This window comes from Ischnura elegans, chromosome 6 (assembly GCF_921293095.1).
Source record: "Ischnura elegans chromosome 6, ioIscEleg1.1, whole genome shotgun sequence".
Lineage (NCBI taxonomy): Eukaryota > Metazoa > Arthropoda > Insecta > Odonata > Coenagrionidae > Ischnura > Ischnura elegans.
In genome coordinates this window covers 50,792,566-50,813,283 of record NC_060251.1, presented here as the reverse complement: position 1 = coordinate 50,813,283, position 20,718 = coordinate 50,792,566, and the positions used below count along the sequence as shown (strand labels likewise).

At 40.8% G+C, this 20,718-nt stretch overlaps 1 protein-coding gene across 1 annotated transcript in view; it reads left to right on the top strand.

Moving 5' to 3' along the window:
• The window catches only part of LOC124160646 (zinc finger protein ZIC 1-like), a 108,483-nt gene extending 89,345 nt beyond the window's left edge, over window positions 1-19,138 (top strand). Inside the window, exon 3 of the mRNA XM_046536564.1 lies at window positions 16,646-19,138. Coding sequence (XP_046392520.1) covers window positions 16,646-17,412 — 767 coding nt within the window. The 3' untranslated portion in view covers window positions 17,413-19,138. The remainder of the gene's footprint in view (window positions 1-16,645) is intronic.
• The last annotated feature ends 1,580 nt before the right edge of the window (window positions 19,139-20,718 follow it).

Here is a 20,718-nt window from a genome sequence, read left to right as displayed (position 1 = left end):
TGATCGGAGTTTGGGGAAGAGAGGGGGCTGATGCGGGGGAGGATGGCAGGAGAATAAAAGGAATGATTTGAATGCTATTCACGGTTGAATACAACAGGCAAAGTCCATCGATGTAAGATGGGGGCGTGTAGGTAGCAGGTAGTGGGCTAGTTAGCTGAGCATGTACGTGGTCCAGCAACAAGGTTGCCCACTTAGCCGGTTAAGAGCGGGGAATGCAGTGGTGTAAACAGTAAGAGGAAGGAGCTTAGGTAATGTCGAATGCTGATTAGAAGCAAACACAGGTAGCACGAGAACATAGTATGGTTCTGAGGAGTTCAATTCAAACAGACTTACAAAAAACAGATAGATATTGGGTCATAACCACTCTTAAGGAAACTCTATACGCTCATTCTCATCCAACAATCACACATGGGTTGATAGGCGAACTGAAAAACGTAAAATTCTACGGTAAGCAATAAGAACCATCTGAAAAAGCTACTAAAATTCGCCACAGCAGTGTCCAAGACCCTCAAGGGCATTACAGTGTCTTGGAAAATATAATATTAAATACTAGTAGTTCGATTCAATACTGTAACCACAGGACAGAATCTATTTTGAATAATGCAGCACACAAATCTGGCTGACGTTTCGGTGTATTAAGATTGCCATATTTTTTATCGCCCCCTTATTTCAAAGCGAATTTTCGAATTCATATAATGTTTAGATTATGCCGGGGTAAGAACTGGAAATAACAAAAGAGTTTGTGGTAGCGTTATGACGGCTTTTCGATTGGCTAGTTTAGGGAGAACCTTGGTATTAGGTGAAGCAAGGTGCATCTATTTTTATCTCAAGGTTAAGAATACCGGCATGACAGGATTCTCTATCGTTTTATTGTGGACATGTGCTTTCAACCTCAGTACGCCGTTGTTCTCTTCGAAGACGTTTATTAAATTATGGATGGAGGTGACTGAAATTAATAATGGTGATTAATTTAAAATTCTGTAAAACTGAAAAACGTGAATCGGGGTGAAATTAAAAAAAATTAACATTTATCGCTAAGATTAGGGAGTAGAACCATAGAAGACACCCGGTCACCATATTGCATGATGACTCGTAAGTTTATCACTCCGCCACGCGAGAGCGTATTCCATAGACCAATCGACATCGTGCATAGACGCAATGGGCTTAGCCCATCCCACGCGACCCGACCTGGGGCACATCCAGCGTGCTGCCCCGTCCTTGGGGCCGCGGGTGGCGACATTCGAGGTGAACCGACTCCTTGTCACCCACCAATCATCACGCCCGACGGCCCTTGGGAGAGAACACGGAGAGCCATATAGATCCGAGAAGGCAAGGGGAAGGGAGGAAAGAGGAGACAAGTACGAGACGGAGTGGCGATAGAGAGTGAAAGGCAATGGGAGTAGGGTTAGGCACGAAGGATCTCTGCAAGAACAAACGATGGCATTTCTTTATTCCCATCCCTTGCCTCTTCCACGACGCTTTATAATGGATGGAGGCTGCCTGTCCGAGGCCTCGAACTTTTACGTACACATCCACATTTCCGGTCATGGATTTTGAGTGTGCCCCTCTTCATTGTGGATGCGCGACAGGATTACGACTAACCGTGACCCTGGGTGCAAAGATGGGCGAACAAGGAAGGGATAGCGAAGGATGGATTAATGTGAATTTGAGGAGAGTCTAGTATAGGATGGATTGGCGAAAGCTTGCGAAAAGTGAGATTACACATGATGCATAAGCAAATAATAGTTTTCTACCAATAAAGCTTCGTATTTATCATATGCCAATATAGCAAGTGGGACGTGGAAATGATCGTCTAGATGAAAAAAGCGAATATTTGTCTACTGGGTATTTCAGGAGGAATCTGCAATACCTACTTAAGGAGGTGGTAGGGTAGATAATTTTAAGCATATTTTTTGGGGTCGCAACTCCTTAGTTACTGAGATATGGCAACGCAAACATTTTTTGGGTGCACTTTGCAGGTACCATGAAAACTTTTTTCCTAAGTACCAAGCCTTTTCGACATTTCTTTTAATATTCTGGATTTTGAGGGAATTAAAAAAATAGGTTGATTATGATTATTAGAAACAATCTTTGAGATCAATTTAACAAGAGCTTAGAGCGAGTATCAACAATACGACTCACGCGCAGTTTCACGCATTTTGGGACTAATTGTACGTAATTAGCTATTCAAGGTCATATTGCTACCATTCCTATACCTCTCATTATACCTGAGAAGAGATAATGCCTATTTTGCGATGTATGGATTAAAAATTAAAGACTCGGTAATAAGAGTTCAAAGTTGAAATTCTCTGAAAATAGCTATAAAAATATTTTTCTTATGGAGTAGTGCTCTCCGCTTAAGAGATGAAATCGGCAGTGCACGAGGTGTCGAATGCCAAAAAACTCAAGACGCTTTTAAAACGGAAGCACTTGTTCGCGGAAGATTTATTACACTTCCGCCGATTCCTCGAAGTGTACAAGAAATGAAATATGAAGGGGGGAGTGAGGATGTCCCTTTTCCCACTTCCCTTCCGAGATGCACGCATGTGATCCAAAGTGTGATTTAATACTGCCTCCATTCCACGTATCAGCTGAAAGATTGTACGCTCCTTGGGTTGGTGGGATATGGCCTCTGAAGAGGAGAGAGAAGAGTCTACGGCGTTGTTTCAAGTAAAATGATAGCGTGGGAAGGAATCATTCGAAATAGCAGACCAGAAACGGATTGTATAAGCACGTAAGGATAGGAACGAAGAATAATAATAATTCATTGCAGTGGACTCATTGGTCCTTTAGATATTGGTAAATGAGCAACCAAAAAATACAATAACATAATCAAGAAATAAATGAAACATAATAAAATATATAACTCAAGGTACGAAATATATGTGTTGATAATATTACACAGAGTGAATGAGAATGTGTACGTAGTATCCCATGGTTGATAATAATGCAAAAACTAGCAATACAAATCAATTTCTCTTTTTATTTCATCATGTTGGAATTTTTCAAATCAAAAACCTTTCTTTTAAAACTTGCAATGGATTTTCATTTTTTAACATCTTCAGGCAGTGAATTCCATCTGATCGCAAGGAGGGGTTTAGCGTTGGTGTAAGGGCAACCCTATGGTAACCGGATACCGCATTTACCCTAAAAAAGGAGACAGGCTTCGTCTTGTACACGCTTCACAGTTCTTGCGGGGCGGGTATTCTAAGGAGGGAAAAATTCGACTAGGAACGGTCATGTGGTCTGTGGATGAATGGTCGCCCGAAACGGATGGCGTTGAAATACTCAAGAATTATGGTCTCCGTTTATTTTCCCAGACAGCATTAATGAAATACGGCATTGCAAAAAGAAGTACCTTAACTGTGAAAATGTATAAAGAAAAAGAATGGTTAAATATATAAACTCATGTTTTCATTTACCACTTCATTTTCACGACACATTTTTACATTAAAAATCAATGTATCGCACACGAAATTTCAGCAAGTTGAAATGAATTTAAATTTAGCGTGTTTCATTGAAATAACTAGTACTTTTAACAGTTTTTGCAAATGCATTATATCATTCGTGGCGAACAGATGCGACCAATGACGTTAATGCCACGTAAAGCAGCACGTACGAATCACAAATGTCCCTCATTCATTGGCGAATGATGAATTAAGCAAGGGCAGGACTATTGTACTGTCATAGTGAGCTGCTGCTTTTTATAGAACCTATTTACGCATTCATCACTGTTATGGTTAACAATTTCGATCGTTATTTTAATGCTATCTGCAGTACCGTTTTTCTCTTCCGCTAAGTTAAAATTCATAAATACTTTTAAAGGCCATAAAATGCTTTGAGAAAACAGTGGTCTCACTTTTAAAAATGGTATTAAAAATCAATCGCTCTCTGTGATATACTGACTCGCATTAATCAGAGTTTCGATGATATCGTGATGAAAACATGGCGAGACCAATGCTGACACGACGTGACTGGAGGTTTGATGGGCCCGGATGAAAAAGGACGACAACCGACGAGTCTCGCGATTTGATTGGCTGGAAAGCAACTGCAAACTCGCGTGAGAGATGTGTGCAGGAGATAAGCGCCAGGCGAATCGAAACGCCACGTGCGAGAGCAGAGATATACATATTGTATCTCGACAACTTTTTTTGAGTAAGTATGTATGAGGGTGTCTAAAATGGCCCTCGAATACATTTTAGAGAATCGATTACGCAAAAAAAACAGCCTCTACGTCAGAGGATTAGAACCATAAAGTACATTGGCGATATTTCGAAAGATTTTCTCAACATGCAGAAGAAAAGAACAAAAAGAACAACTTCTTCACCTGCTGCTCAGTGGCGGATCTATTGGGGGTTGGGGGGGTTAAGGTGGCTACAGCAGCTTATAACGTATCGATGAGAACATTATCCCACCCCTTGGTATCCAATTTACACTAGATAGAATGGTAACTTTGTTTGGACCCCCACTACTGCTGGGAGATTACCTCCACTTAACCCCCTTGTTCCTATGCTGGATCCACCACTGCTGTTGCCTGTAGTCCACTTACTTTGTTTCACTAGGTCTCTACCACCAACTTGCAGTGCACATTCTCCCCTAATTTTTAACGATAAATATTTTTCCATGAACTCAATGCACTAATATCCTCCAGGACATCACAGCAAGCTATCTCGCACCTTAATTTGCTGATACTAACAACCTGCATATATCTTCCTTTTATATTTTTCTTATTTTTTGAATTACGGCCGTCGACGATGATAATGTTCTCATCAATACGTTATAAGGGACCTATCTATCCTGAATCTAACTATACGTAGAATAAATAATACAATACGCCACAATGACGAACTACATTCCCTCTCGTTCCTACTCATTTTCACCATTTTAACGCTGGAGGTCTAAAGTAAACCATACATCTATTGAATTTATGCGAGGAATAACTCTTCCCGCAAGAAAATGTGCGGTTAAGGTTTTTATCGACATTCGAACCTCACGACTTCAACATAATTTTGGTCAACAAAACATTCCCGTTCGTCACTGAAGTTGTTGACACCCAACAACCCTTCGATATCTTCATGTCTTTACTTTTTTTATCATTTTCCCATCCGCGGCACACGATTGTGAGGATTTCACAACTCAATACCTGATCGGGGAGCCATCTCTCTCTCCATTGGTAGAAATAAAATGAACGTTTCCTCCCATCGTATTTCTCGGAAGATCGTGGGGAGGTAAGGGGAGGGGGAAAGCGAAACTTGCATGACATTTCGATCTCGCGTGTAGGGTCGTGACTTTTCACAAGGGGCAGAGAACCCTCTTCCACAATCATATTTACGCACACACGAGTACCGCGCGAGCGCATTGGGTCCTCACATGCGAGTTCCACACCCCGCCCCAACGGCGATTGCTTCGCCGATGAGCATCCTGGAGCTGACACTTTGGAGCGTTCGAGGGGGGAGGAGGGGGAGGAAAGAGTTCAAAACCGTGGACTGACGGGCAATGAATGAGGATGAGACGTCGATGGAAGTGGGGAAAACTGCCTCGGCTCCCCAGGCCAATGACGTTCCCGGGATTTTCGATGCTGCGACGGCAGAGACTATGGAGAGGATAGGCGAATCCCTCTTAGAGGCCACGAAATGTTGTTCAAAAGTGAGTTGCTGAGTGAGATAGATTAAAGCAATAATTGCACAGGTGAAAAGTTATTCCTGAAATTCCGCACGTTTACGAAGAAGGAACAGACAGAACAACAAACGGTGTAATTTCGTGGAATACAATTATAAAGGCCGTTTTACACGGGGCACGTACTTGTACAATCTGACGTGTGTACGAAGGCGCAGTCAAAATTGCGTCGAGTAAAGCGGTGAATCGCTAGAACACATTCGAGAATGCGTGGATGCGAGACGGCAAAATAGCCCCTGTTCTAATATCGTTCATGCATTCGCGCAATTCCACGCCATTTTAGAAATTAATGCAGTTCTAACCTGCCCAATTCCGTGCCCCGTGTAAAACGGCCTTAAAGGATGTTTTAGGAGGAATCTCCCATACTTCATGAGGCGGTAGGGGGGACAATTTTAAACATTTTTTGTTCTTAAACATGAAGTTCCAACTCCTTATTTACTGATCTATGGCAACGCAAACATTTTTTGACTGCACTTTGCAGTAAACTTGAAAACGGTTTTTCTTGGGTATCAGGCCTTCTCGACATATTATTAAATACTCTGAATTTCTAAGGACATTAAATAATTTAGGTGGGGCGAAAATATGCGTTTGTGATTTTCTGGAACAAATAATCTTTGAGCTTAATTTAACGAGAGATTTGAGCGATTACCGACAATACGATTTCCCAATATCACCCATTATGATGCTTCGAAACACATTTAAATAAAAAGTATTTGCACTCTTCCTCAATAATTGTGGAAAAGAGCAAGTACTTTATTTTAGTTATTTTACTCACTTTAATTCATCAAAATGATTGAGATTGGGCAATGGCATTGTTATTAATAATTATAGAAAAGGGCAACTACCCTTTAGTTCAATGCGTCGAATTTCCACAATATCTCACCCGATCTGGTTGAATTTTCTAAGGAACACACTAAATCTATGGCAGATAGCGAAGCAGAGTTCTTCCTTCCCATGATACTATTCTTCGGTGATAGGGTCGCTGTTTTTCACCACTGTTCGCCATCACGTACTGTTCGGTAGCGGAAAGGAGTGAGAGCACGTGAATTACGGCGTGTTGCAGGATTGCGTGACGTGGCTTGTAAATGCAAAAATGTGGGGTGAAGAGAGAGAGAGACCAGTGAAAAAAGCAAGGTCGAAAAAATTCACCCTCCGTGCATAGAATCACGGTTCACACCTTAAAATGGGACTATTTATTCAGAGCAAAGGAGAAAATTAATCCACTTGAGTCCGTAATGAAAATTGTCTACTTCCTCTAGAATAAATACACGTATGGGTGACATCAAACCCATGAGCGGACCCTCCTTTTCATGAAAACATATTACACTAGTTAAAAACATCTAGAGATTGCTCAATCAAAAATTTTAACCATTGTGCAATATTTAAATACTAGTTGATTAGAACGAAATGATGGATAGTGGTAGAAGAATAAGGAAGAAGAATAGGAAAATATAAATTGTACTATTTACAGGTCTTTTCTCGTGTTATATTCTCAAATACAATGAAGAAAAGCTAATAAATATTTATCATGCATAATGCGGAATGGAGGAAGATCCGTACGCTCATTATACGTATTATTTTGATTTGATGGGATTTTTATTTCTTTAAAATGGCGAATTTTACCTAGTTCACTCTAAAGGGACAGTAATTCCTTTATTAAAATCAACGGCTCAAATCAAGGAGACTAGCGATAAATACTGTGGAAATTTTAATATAATTTAGCAGCTAGGGAAACAAAAGCATAATAAACACATATTTTAGTGTATTCATACGGGACATTTTTTAAATTATTAGCGATGAACTAGTTAATAATGATAAATAAATTGAATTGTTTGCATATTCAGTGCAAATATTGTCGTTTACTGTGAATTATTGTTGTCTTACGACACTGAAACAAAAGCCACGATGGGCATGTGAAAGGATAAGTTCAGGAGAAGAGAAGTAGACAAACAAAAGGACGTATAGGAGCTAGGGAATACGGAGAAAGAGCAGAGAGGAGGAGGAGATGGGAGAAGTTAAGGAGGAGAGACAAGCATGGTGAACACGAAGCTCAAGGGAGTTGACAGCTTGGATGGTGTGGGGTCTGCGAGGAGTCGTGAGTAGGGTGGGGGGATGTGGAGGAGGAAATGACCAGGGGGAGGGGGAGAGGGCTTCAGATCGGTTAAACTTTGGGAGGGAAGGGGTAGAAGGAGGAGGAGGAGGTAGGCTATTTGAAGCAGTAGTTGTAGGAGAAATGCTCGACCTTTGACCAAAGAGCAGCATCTCTCTACTACGTGACTGAGTTATCTTTGACTGGCGTCTCGAGACCACGCTCTCCAGTTTGTACATAATTCGTTCCCTTCCATGTGTCTCCACACACTCATATACCAGCGCCCGCGAAAATAAGAAGAGACTGACGAGAAATATCGTTTGATGGAGGTTAAGAGGGGCTAACTCGGACTTCCTTTCCCACCTCGTTCCTCATACCTACCGTTATATTTTCGTACCCATGAAAATTAAATACCTGATTTAAATTATAAGGTTGAAATTCCAGGATATTTGATTATGTCATTTCTGAGATGCGTTTGCAGTTTTGTTGGAAATATATTTGGGACAAACAGATTTTGTTTTTATTTTGGCCGCAGACAATTATACTTCTTCATTAATTGGCATTAGTAATGTGGATATAAAATTCATTATATATGCATGAAATAAGCGTTCGCAAGTTCATATTATCTATTTCATCTAAGTTTCTTCATGGTGTCAATATTATATCGGCTTATGTAGAAATCTTGTCTCCGAAAAAATTGGAGCATTTTAGGTTCGTGGTTGATTCTCAATTAGTATTTGCGGATCTGAGTGATGTGTTTCGATATCATGTTCAAGAAAAAAAGTTTTCAGGCATGGTATTAGAGACTATTGTAGACTATGAAGATAAAATTAATTTGATGAGATTATTTTACCCGTAAACATCGCTTAAGATCATATTTTAGACAGCGAATTATACGTTCGAGGCAAAAAATAGAGCTTTATTTAGGAAAGAAAGTGCTACAAAGGATAATGATACTAAGAAATATTTTTTTTCTCTTTATGTCTGAATAATTTCTGTTACTCAAATACTAGGAATCGCTTTTCAGGTCAACCACTCATGGCTCCTTGTCTAGGGTAATGCGTCATTCATTAGCCTAGTTAGCCGCGCCATACCAAGCAAGCGACGCTGTGATGTACAGAGGTACTACTGCATTTTACCCCCATGAATACCACCCTATTTCTAAAACGTCCTTGTCTCTCTCCTTCTCTCTTGTATACACTCCACTAATCCACACCCGTAGTCGAATGCACATGATTCTTCGGAGCAGTTCCCGAGAGAAGGTGGGGAAAGTTGGGTTGATACTACCGGTATGTGGGACCATTGAAGGACATTCGGACGGCACATCCGCAGTGCCGGTGGACAGAAATGGAGGGAAAGAATAGGAAAGGGTGAAAAAAACAAACAAACGTTTCCGACGACGGCAGTGCATTACGTACGAGCTGGAGGAAGCGAATGACTCAGATATAGAAGGCTGAATGACCGCCCTGACGTCATTTATCGTGATAACTAAAGCAACCCCCTTCGGCTTCACAGAGGAAGAATCGTGTTAACTGAGCACACCACTTCGGTGAAAAGCGTCGCTTCTTACGATTAAGATTTCTCATTTCGTTACTTTACCTTGACCGTGGTGAACTTTAATTATTCAGTGTTCTCTAAGATAAGATACCGCACTTGAAAAATCCAAGGCAGATTTAATTTACAAATATACTTTTTTAAACATATACAGCCCACCTGACGATGATGTAAAAAGCGAAAGCGGTCGTATTAAATATTTTTATTGGTGGACTTAGTTTTTATAAGTGCCTACAAATTTTCTAGTGCAATCATACCTAATTTGTACACCATATCGCCTTAAGTCTCAAATAACGTTCTATTATAAGGATGATATTCTACGGTCATAAACAGACATTGAATATTGAAGTATTGATATTGAGGAAATATATAATTTAAAATTACGTTTTTTCAAGGTTTTTAATATTTTTGTTGTTTCCACCCGAAAAATGGAGATCTCACATTATCAAGGAATAAAACACGACCTAATAATTAATGGTTACGATTATTTCTAGATGTTTCACTAATTTTTGTTCGGTGTTATCGATAAAATCTCATCATATGCATTGGTATATTTTGATCGTATGATTAATTATATAAAGTGTTAAATAGGATTTTCTTGCATGAATAGAGTACCGATCTCTCCTGTTAAATTTCGAGCCGTTACCCTTTCCGCTAAGGAAGTGTGCCTCCTTAAGGTCTCGCCAAGCCGTCGCGAGGGAAATGCATTGAGTTGGGACGGGGTAATGCAAGAAACATGATTCGGCCGAGTCGATGTCAAACCTCCCACTACCTCATCGGTCAAAGGGGACGCGAACGTGTTGGAGACGCTGAAAGGAGGTCATTTATAAACGTATATCCTCTCCTCAATCGCAACGGATGCATTTCGGAGAATTCGTGAAGTTGTAGACAAGTGATATGCCGAATATGGAGGTGGATTTCGTGTCCAATGCATATGTCACACGCGGGTGCAAATTATATCATTATAAGTGCAAATTATATCATTATAAGTCAGAGAATTAAAAACTAAAGTGAAGGAATGCTTATCATTTTAGGTAATTACTATTTACAGTACGTATGTGTGGGGTACGGAGGAAAATCAAATAATTTATTTATAATATAAGAGGAATTTTATGATGGTAGGAACGAAAATGTTTTGTTTCAGGATACGTATTTCAGTTTTTGTTGAGCAGCATGAATATCTCAGAACACCCTCATCATCGCCCTTATACGGTACCAGGAAGTTAAAAGTGATTAATTTACATATGATGTGATATCAGTTGGAGGTTCTCGTTCTTTCTTATTCATACTATTGATACTTATTCGAGAAATCCAACAAACTTTCATTATTGCGGTGACCGCATTTCAATATTTACAGAAGTATACTAAGATCAACAATAAAGCTATTATTTTCCTAACGAAATATTTTGGCAGTTAAGTGCCAAAAATATTGTAAATATTGTTATGGGGGAGCAAAAGTTATTGTTTTTATTGATTAGAATGACTTAGTTCTATTTAGGACCGAGAACACTTCCCGTACGTCGAGGTGTATAACTTGGGTTAACACCTAATGTTCAACTTTTGTTTTCCTTTGAATTTGCTGATACAAATAATAAATGCATGTGAAGAAGTGGAAATTATCCAGACTCATTTCTCAATTTAAATGTCACAAAAAGTATCATGAACAAGAGAGGCCACCGGTGAACTGTAAATATAGTAGAATAGCACGATTGTGAAAGAAAATCCCTTTTGCCGCCGTCCTCTTTTGAGCCATCGCAGAAGAGGAGATGGGAAAGAGGATGAGAAACTTTTCGGAGCGAAGGACCAAATAACTGACTTGGCCATATCTTTTGACCTTCCTTTTGGTCACCTGGTCACGGCTCTTTGGAATAGAAGTCAACCCCGAGTTTGGAGTGGAAAGTGGAAAGATTATTTTTTCCTGGAAAGCGTAGGCGTCTTAAAAAAAAAGTAGGCGGGACTCTCTCAGGGGGGAGACGGACGTTTCTCAAAGGAATGTTCCTTTGCATCCCACTCCAAATATCGTGGATTGTTCTCTTTCCGTGAACAGAACGCATGCGAGAACCGTCTCTATATATCGGGCAGCCCGAGAGCACTCTTTGCCGGGACGGTTGGAAATACTCTGCGGCTCCTAGCCTGGCAGTTCATTATTCTTGAATTTAAGGACAGGGCCGAGACAGCATGGCCATTGACTCTGGGCAAAATGGGAGGAAAAGAAGTGAATGGTAAGGGAAAAGGGCACATGTCCCGTGCAGTCACTTGAAGTGCCTTGAGGAATAATATTAGGTATGGGGCACAGCTGTGGCGTTCACACTTCTTGCGACGCTAACACGATACTATGTTATCGAGGAATAATTCTGAGGAATAAATCTGGAAATTTAATAGCGGTGACCGGTGAAATACCCTGAATTTACCTCCACGATGTCTTCTCGCGATTCTTGATCCGTCCTAAATGATAAAAATTCGTCATTCGGTGGGAATCTTTGATAAGTAACATAATGAAAGCACTTGTCTATTTCCACACTTCTTTATTTCTACCAACCCAAGTTTGGGCACACCTTGAAATTGGCATTATGTACCGGAACCTGTTTCGGTAGAAAATAAGAAGTGTAAAATAGTCAAGTACTTTCATTTTGTTAAATATCGTCCTAAATGGGTTGACAAAGAAAAGTAAACGGTAAACCATCGTTTATGTAATAGGTTAATGTAATATACAAGGTAACTGAAGTAAGGTGACCCAATGATGTATGTCTTATTACAAAGGAAATACCTAATTAATAATAAACATTCCAAACTTATGACGCTCGTTTATGCTTATGAGTCGACAAGGTATAATTGTGGAGGGGTAGGAGTCGGTCGAAAGGGCCCTGGGGGATGTCAGTGTCTTCAGAATGCAGAAACCGAACTGTGAGCATTCAAACTACAGAAATAGCACCCTCAAAAATCTTTAATGAGATTATTTAATCATTTCGAGAGAGCGTTGCGATGGTTTGATTGATTGCGATGGAAAGATTGAAATAATATTCGAGTATGTACCAATATCACTCATAGAATTCACACAGGCTCTCACACCGAAAATCATTACTTATGCAAAGAAAGCCCACACAAGTGCACATTCCATACGGTGTAAAATGTTTATATTCAAAATTATCTTACTTTAGCTAATTCAAATGATAATCAACAGATTTTTGTGCATGTAAAAGGAAAATTTCTTCGAATATTAACTGATGGAACTTGGTTATAAAAACTATGATCGATATAATTCTGAATACCGATTCCGAACGAGGACTTAAGTTCAACTTCGTGAGGAAAAACTTATCGATTATTTTCTTTTTTGTAAAACCATAAGGTCCAGGTTTTTACTATTAAAAGGCGACACTAGGAAAATATAGTAATAAAAAACAATTGGATATAATAGTAATTTATTTAAAATATATGCTATTCTTTTTTCCTGTAAGTTCATCCATTTTGTGTTGGTAATTACGGGACTTCATAACTGCCATTATCATTACCACCACGAAAGCTTACTTCATTATGAAAACCTTTCGCTTCGGCTTTTCAAGACCTTGCGAACCACGCACTAAGATTCTCACGCATTAGTAACTCAGAATGCGATCTGAACGGTTCAAATTGCACCCATGATTGCTTAGGGCCAAGTTTACCCATTCAATACCATTTCCACTCTTTCATCGTATCCATAGGTTTCTGAGCGAAAGAGTTTGTTCAGACAGAAAATTTTACTTCTACCTCATTCCAACAATTCCTCCTCAATTTCTACCTCTTTTGCCTCTCAGAACAACAATGATCTTTTCTCTTCTCTCACCTTGGAAGTAATAATTCATCAACTTCATCAAGTATAAAATAACACCAAAGGGATACCTACCGTGCTCAAAGAGATGGATAAATACAATAGGAGATTTCGAACGGAAAGAAAACGGACCTTGCGTGGCGCAGCCTCTAGGTATTCATGGGACCTCGCATATGGCCTGAAAGCATTGGTCGTTGCCGTTGATGCATTATAGTTGGGAGCAAGAGGTCAAAGCTGACCCGCGGATGAATGGCAGGTTAAGCTTTTGATGGTGTGGGTGGGGCCAAGTTGGGCGGGATCTTCACGGTGTGGCCAACTCTTGACCCGCAATGACCATCCGATGGAGTCTGCAGACCAGGGCGGAAAAACGAAAGCCAGCACCAAATGCGCCGCTCCACCAAGGTGTGAATAATTGATTACCCCACGCTGTGTTGAACCCGTGGGATGGTGGGGAGCCAAAAGGTGGGTGAGAGAGGGGAGGGATATAATGTGCAGTCTATTGAAGGTCTTTATAGTTCGAAGAGAGGACGATAGGGCGTGCCGTTTCACACCTATTAAACCTTTTAACCCATTAGTTCACCGGCTTGGAAGGGCGATATTCGTGTCACGAAATGGTTCCGCGCGAGCAGGGATCGTGGATTTTTCCATAGCGTTTTCCTTTTAACATTTATTGCCATTTTTCCCTTTCTTTAGGAGGGTCAGCATTGGTCAAAAAAGAAATATTTCACCTTGTAAAGAGAATTTTTCACTCAATGAGAATTCAAGAAATTCCAGGTTATTGAATTTTAATGGATATAAATGGGCTCCCAGTCCATAATAGGGTTTAAATGATATACTCATTAAATAAGTGATAAGAACGTTTTCATAAGCAGTGCTTCGCTAAATATTCGTATCTGGATTTTATGACAACACCTTATAGATATATAGGTAGATTCTAAGGATACAGACGAGGAGCCCGCTCGTAAGAAAGCACAACATGTGTATACGTAGAAATACAATCTGTTTTTTCAAGACACTATGAATTCCGAAGGATGTATAAAATGCATTATATTGAGAGAGACAACTGCCCATACAAAGAGTGAGATACTCGAGTGTTGAAGAGTTGCACCATATCCATCGATAGCCATAGGTGAATTTATGATGAAAGAGAATATGAAAGGTGTTTTAGGAGAAATCTGCAATACTATAGGATGTGGTTAGGGAGACAATTTTAAGCACATTTTTGTCCATATTTATGGGCTCGCAACTCCTTAGTTACTGAGCTAAGGCAATTCAAACATTTTTTTTGGGTGCACTTTGCAGTTACCATGAAAACGATTTTTCTAGAGTATCCAGCCTTCGCGACATTTTACGTTATACTCTGGATTTCTTAGGATAAAAAATGATTACGGTTGGACGAAAATGTGCGATTATTATTGGCTGAAACAATTAGCCACAAAATGGGTGAGATTGCGCAATCGTATTGTTGATACTCACTCAAATCTCTCGTATAATTAAGATCAAAGGTTAATTTTTTTGTTTATTATTTATAAGAACATCGTTGTGAACGCATATAGTCCACAAGAACTTGGTAATATTAACCAGGGCCGTTTTAAGGTCATCGTAGGCCCTAGGCACTTTCAAAGTCGTAGGCCCTCCCCGACTTCATATTCACAAAAACGTATCTTCGGTCAACGATGGGACAAACACGACTATCCTTCCTGGCATTGCTTTCAATTGAAAAGGATTTGATGAGGGAAATGAATTTTGAGGACGCCATATGTGACTTTGCTAAGACAAAGAGCCGAAAAGTTAAGATACTGTAATTTATAGATCTACAGCACTGCAGCTTGACTTGCTCAGGTGCTCATCTCACACGGTTATATATAGTTGCATTAATACAAACATTATTAAATTTTACTGACATTCTGAACTTGTTTTCACTTTATGTTCTGGCTTTCGTAGGCCCTTGAAAAGTCCGTAGGCTCTAGGCACAGTGCCTACTGTGCCTGATTGATGAAGCGGCCCTGATATTAACAGTAGTGACGGAATCCGAGACCTTGGAGTGGGTCAGTCTTGAGGATGACCGGTGTCCGGCGAGTGGTGGGGAGTAAGTAGAATGGGTGCTTGCGACGGGTGTCTGTCGGCGAGGTGGATGGGTGGGTGAGTATTCTTTCCGTGGGTGACCGGTGCGAGCGGTCACCTCCTCCGCTTTTGGAACGATCCAAACGGGCACCTGGACGGCGGAGCTCCAAGAGCGGAGAAGACAATGGAAGATGAACGGCCGCGCTTGGCCGACTTTCTGCCACTAGGTCCGTCCGTTCGCCCGCACGGCGGAACGGGCCCTCTGCGTTTTGCGGCGGGCGGCTAGGGCGACATTAATCGTGAGGGGTAGGTTTGCACATCTGGGCCGAATCGCACGATGAGATAAGGAGTAGTTGTCGGTACCTGATTCGGGGGAATATATACGGAGCGGATGAATGTCAATCGCTTTCAGGGAGGCGAGTGCGTTCGTAGTTTCCCCCTTTCGCCGGTCATTTTCGTGAATTGGCTCATTCAATTGTTTCTGTTTCGTTTCAATAATATAATCGTTCATATAAATTGCGTGTGTTTTAACATTTTTTGTTGTGCTTTGAATGAAAAATTATTATTTTTGGCGACATGTTAACGATAGCTGTACTTCGAACACTAATTTTCCAAGAAAGCGTGAGGGTATTTTTTTATAAGAACATTGTTCTAAAACTTTTGGTATGGTGTGGTATTTGGAGGAGGCGAGTGACAGTTGAGGGAAGCGTCATTTGCACCGTGAGGGAAGGGCATGGAAGGAAGAATGGAGAAAAACACGGCGTCGGTATTAGCCTGCACTTAACGATAGGCGCCAAGGGGACCACAGCTTAACGTCCCATCCCACAGACGGAATGTTGAACTTGAATTGTCCCCCAAACAGCACTCACGTAACCTAAAGCACTCACAACCAAGGACACAAATTTCCTCACCCTTTACTTTATACGTACCTAACTAATGTTGTAATTAACATGTCTTGATTTTGGGAAAATACATTGTTCCCGAAAAATGATTGAATTCGATAAATTGGTTAACCAAAAGTGTAGAAAGCTCGAGTAAAATGAAAAAACAAAGTTAATCGTGGGGCCGTTCTTTAATGGCCGTAAGGAAGTAAAGTATTCTAACAATAAGCTTGTCAAAGGCAACGATTGCTTTTTACGATTATATGCCACATGTGTCTGTTTGAGTGTTAATATGATTTTTAGTTAATTCTGATGGCGAGAATGAATCTTCGCTTTTTTTCTTCCATTCATCAACTGTTATAGTCTACCCATGTCAAATTACAAGCTAATAGTAAATGTCCACTGTAATAAATTTTCTTCATCGACCAAGGTTTCCACATCTAGTGTCATTGTTGTCATTAATGTTGATATGTGTGTGGAAAGTTACCATTGGTATTAATTTGATGTGGGTGTAAACAAACTCAAGCCTGATCCGATTACATATCCGTATTGACGAAATTTTCTCTTTCCTTCCAGGCGAAAAGCCGTTCAAATGTGAGTTCCAAGGATGTGACCGACGATTCGCCAACAGCTCGGACCGCAAGAAGCACTCCCACGTCCACACCTCCGACAAGCCCTACAACTGCAAGATCCGGGGCTGCGATAAGTCCTACACGCACCCCTCCTCTCTCCGCAAGCACATGAAGGTGCACGGCAAGAGCCCACCGCCCCCAGGATTCGAAGATTCCGACGACTCCGACTCGGAGAGCAACCACAGCAGCTCCGCAGTCTCCCCATCACCGACGTCCTCGGCCGCGGCCCCGGCCGGAGGCGGCGCCGGCAGCCGGGCGCTCACGCCGCAGCTCACCCCGGGGAGCGCCGTGATAAACCCGACCTCTTCGGCACCCTCCTCCACCAACACGCCCACCATCTCGACCTCAACGTCCATCACAGCGACCACGAACCTGTCCGAGTGGTACGTGTGCCAGAGTGCGGCCGGGATGCCGACGCCGCCCTCAGCGGAGCACTCCCCCGTGTCGACCGCACCGCCGCACCACGGTTTGCCGCTCCACGGCCTGGCCAACACACAGCCGGACATGACCAACCTGGGGGGTCAGATGCTGGGGGGCGGTCACGGGGCGGGGCCCCTCCAGGGTCTCTTGCCCCCACCCCCACCCCATCACCACCATCCTCATCATCACCCGCACCTGAACCACCACCATCACCCCCCAACACCGCACCACCATCATCACCACCACCACCACCCGCACCTCCTGCACCCTGCGTCGGCGGCGGCCTACTGAGACCCGCCCGTGGGGGAGGGTGCGGCAGCAGCGGCAAGTCTGCCCGGCGTCTTCGAGGAGGAACGCTCATTCTTCCCCTCGCCCTCGTCCACGGATGGTTACAGGTCGGACGCGTGGACTTTCTGAAGCCAGTGCTACCCTGGGCAGTGACCCTCCCTGCTGTGTAAGCCCTCCCCACAGCGAGTTACAATAAAAAACCAAAGTGCAAACGCTTGGAGAACACGTGCAATGTGTGAACGATTGTGCACCAGGCTGATTCCGTCAAAATAGCTCGTGCGGACTCATTATTTCTGAGACGCGAGCCGTAAGGAGATAGGAGTTATGAGTATGGGAGTGACTATGAATTGTTGCATCGGTACGGTGAAGGCAATTCCGAAGGTTTCATTGTCCTCATTCTTCAGGATAAGGTTTAAGTAGCACTATTGATTTTTTAACACCAGCGGTGATTTTTTGTTTCTGTTATAAATCGTGCGCATGCAAAAGTTTTCCCGGTCATTTTCAATCCTAGAGGAAGGAATTTGATTTATACAACAATCAGTTGGCAGAATTATTTTGTTTTGGTCTTATAAAATTTCTCATTTGGTTCGGAGGAATTGTATTGACGTCAATTTTTTTACGAGAAAAACACTTTCAGCATAAACTTGATGTTTTGACAGTGAAAACAAGTGCGTACATTGATAGGCAGGCGCAAATTCACTGACAAATATACCATGCCTTAACTGTGTTCAGTTAAGTCAAATAAATTGTTTGAAATTTCAACGCAGAACAATTGGTGTCACAAGTTGGAGCCTTGGGGACAGAGGACTTAAATAATCGCTAAATATAGCGGGCGGAATCGCGATTTGGGTCTTAAAGAATCAATTATTTTTTCGCTTCTCCAAGTATTGTGTATAATTCTAAGATTAAATTATTAATGAAGCTTTAATTTAAAAATGCGTTAATCTACGCTATATTGATTACATAGTATGAGATTTTTGTAAATTTATATAAATTGTATAAAGCCTTGGGGAACGAGAGAGATAAAAAATTATTCATTCTTCAAAGAAGAAAGCAACAAATATGCACAGCTGTCAGATTTCGGTTGTATGCATTTAGTTTTATTCCAAATATCAAGGCCATACTGTGGGAAATGCAAGGCCAGTGAACATTATTGAGTATGATATTATTTATGAAAATTTAAAAGCCAGGACAAGGCAGTCTCCTGACTGTATTGCTACTTTCCTTTAATCATTTAACGAGGTCTTTCTTCTTTCACGCAAGAGGAATGATAATTTAGAAGGATGACTCAAAAACTTCATTTAAACCTGGTGAGATGGACAATTAAAAGATCCCATATTGACACGGGAATCGACAGAACCTCAGATTATTTTGATTTGTGAAAAGACTTGTGTGTTTAATATATACATATATATAAATATCAACAAGGAATGGATTTTGTATTTTTCTGTGGGGTTGAAGAAGTGTGTGTATGTTCTTATGGAAGAAAATAATGGCACCTGTCTGTGCTGGAACTTTAATACCCGGACTCTCAAGAAATTCTTGGGAGCGGGAAATATATGTGTACATGTGTATAAATGACAAAACGATCCTTTACAATTTGAAAGGCTGACTGATAAACGATTACGTAAAAATTCTATGTACGGAGGGAAATATTTTTTCTCACGTAACATCTGTGTAATGATACAGTGATGAATGAATAAATAACCGCCCACCTATGCCAAACAAAGTATGTCTCGAAATTATTTGTTACTCCTTTGCCCGGTATTATCTCTAATTGTAAGAATAAATTGACATGCTTTCCTTACCTCCTTTTCCACTGGATTTCTTGCTCAAAATGGAAACACCCATGTATCCAGCTCCTGAGACGTTAGATGAGTTCATTCTTCTCCATCCACGTAAGTGATGCCAAGAAAAAGCGTCTGAGGGAAATGCTGTAAGTACCTAAGATATAAATTAATTCCTTGTAAAATACCCCCTCATAAGAATTATCAGTAAAAAACTAACATTAGACTGTTATTCTAGGAAAATGTTCAGTATAACAATAAAAACTTATACTTATGTCAAAGTAAAAAGCACTCTAATTGAAGAGGTCTAATTGAAGCCTTCAAAAAGCATCGCACATATAACTTTTCTGGATTAATGGAAATTCCATGCCCAAATACCGTTCATCCATCACAGTTGGAAAGGAGTTTCGGAATTGCAATTGGCTTGTTTTAGCCAAATGTCAGCAAAAAATGTAACCCAGAAAAACAGAATGGAATGATCATGAAGGCTATTAAGTTTATCTCTAATAGACACTTCTTTCACAATTACATATTTCAGGAAAAGGAAATTTATGTGTTCGTATTAAAACGTAAAAGAATCACTACAAATTCAATCCAAATTTTTTCAATAAAATTATTATATTCAATTATTCTTGGCAAAGAGTGATGGAATAACCAAGAGTAGAATAATATTTCCAGTCTCCTATAAGTGTAGCACCATTGCTGGAATTGTTGGCCTCGCCGAAGGCAAGGGCTCCGGTTCGAATTTAACGGATTTCCTGTTCCATTTGGGTAGGTTTCCCCACTCAGATGTGTAATTGATCACATTTTGTCACACTGTTACAAAAACGATGCAAAAGGTCCACAATTGATGAGTTTTCGGAGGATTCACACCAAAATTATATTAATTCATAGTAAGAGCGAAAAAAAGGGGTCAATGAGTCGTAATATGAAAAATAATTATAAATTTAGGGAGCGTGTAATAAAGAAAATTTTTTTCATTCACATTTTTTAAATAAAAGTATTGTTTGTACTTATTCTTGGCAAAGAGAGGTGGAATAACCAAGAGTACCTATGCCTATATACAAGAGGATGTCTATCTGTCCGCTATACGTTTCCATACAGCTGCACGGATTGCGACCACTGTATATAGATGCATCTCATGATACTAAACCCCGTATTGTTTCGGAATTCGGTTAAGGTAACTTTTCGTTGCGTTCGATGCGTCCTTCGCGTCATTTTCTTGTTACAATTCGTTACATCATGTCATTCAAATTCCGTGGTTGGACATCCTGCCAAGTAGGTAAACCTCTTCATTCGATCATAGGGAAAACGGAACTCAATGGATACTACACTTACTTATTAATCCAGTCGGCGCAAACCTTTTTACTGTGGTATGAGTTCACAGGACGTTTTTCGTCCACACACAGACACACATAGCGATCAATGTTGTGGATCAGGTTTTAGCCGATCCCGTGCGCGTTAAACGGAAATATTTTTTTTCCATTTTTTGCAGTTCAGCATGCCTAAAACCACTACAGTG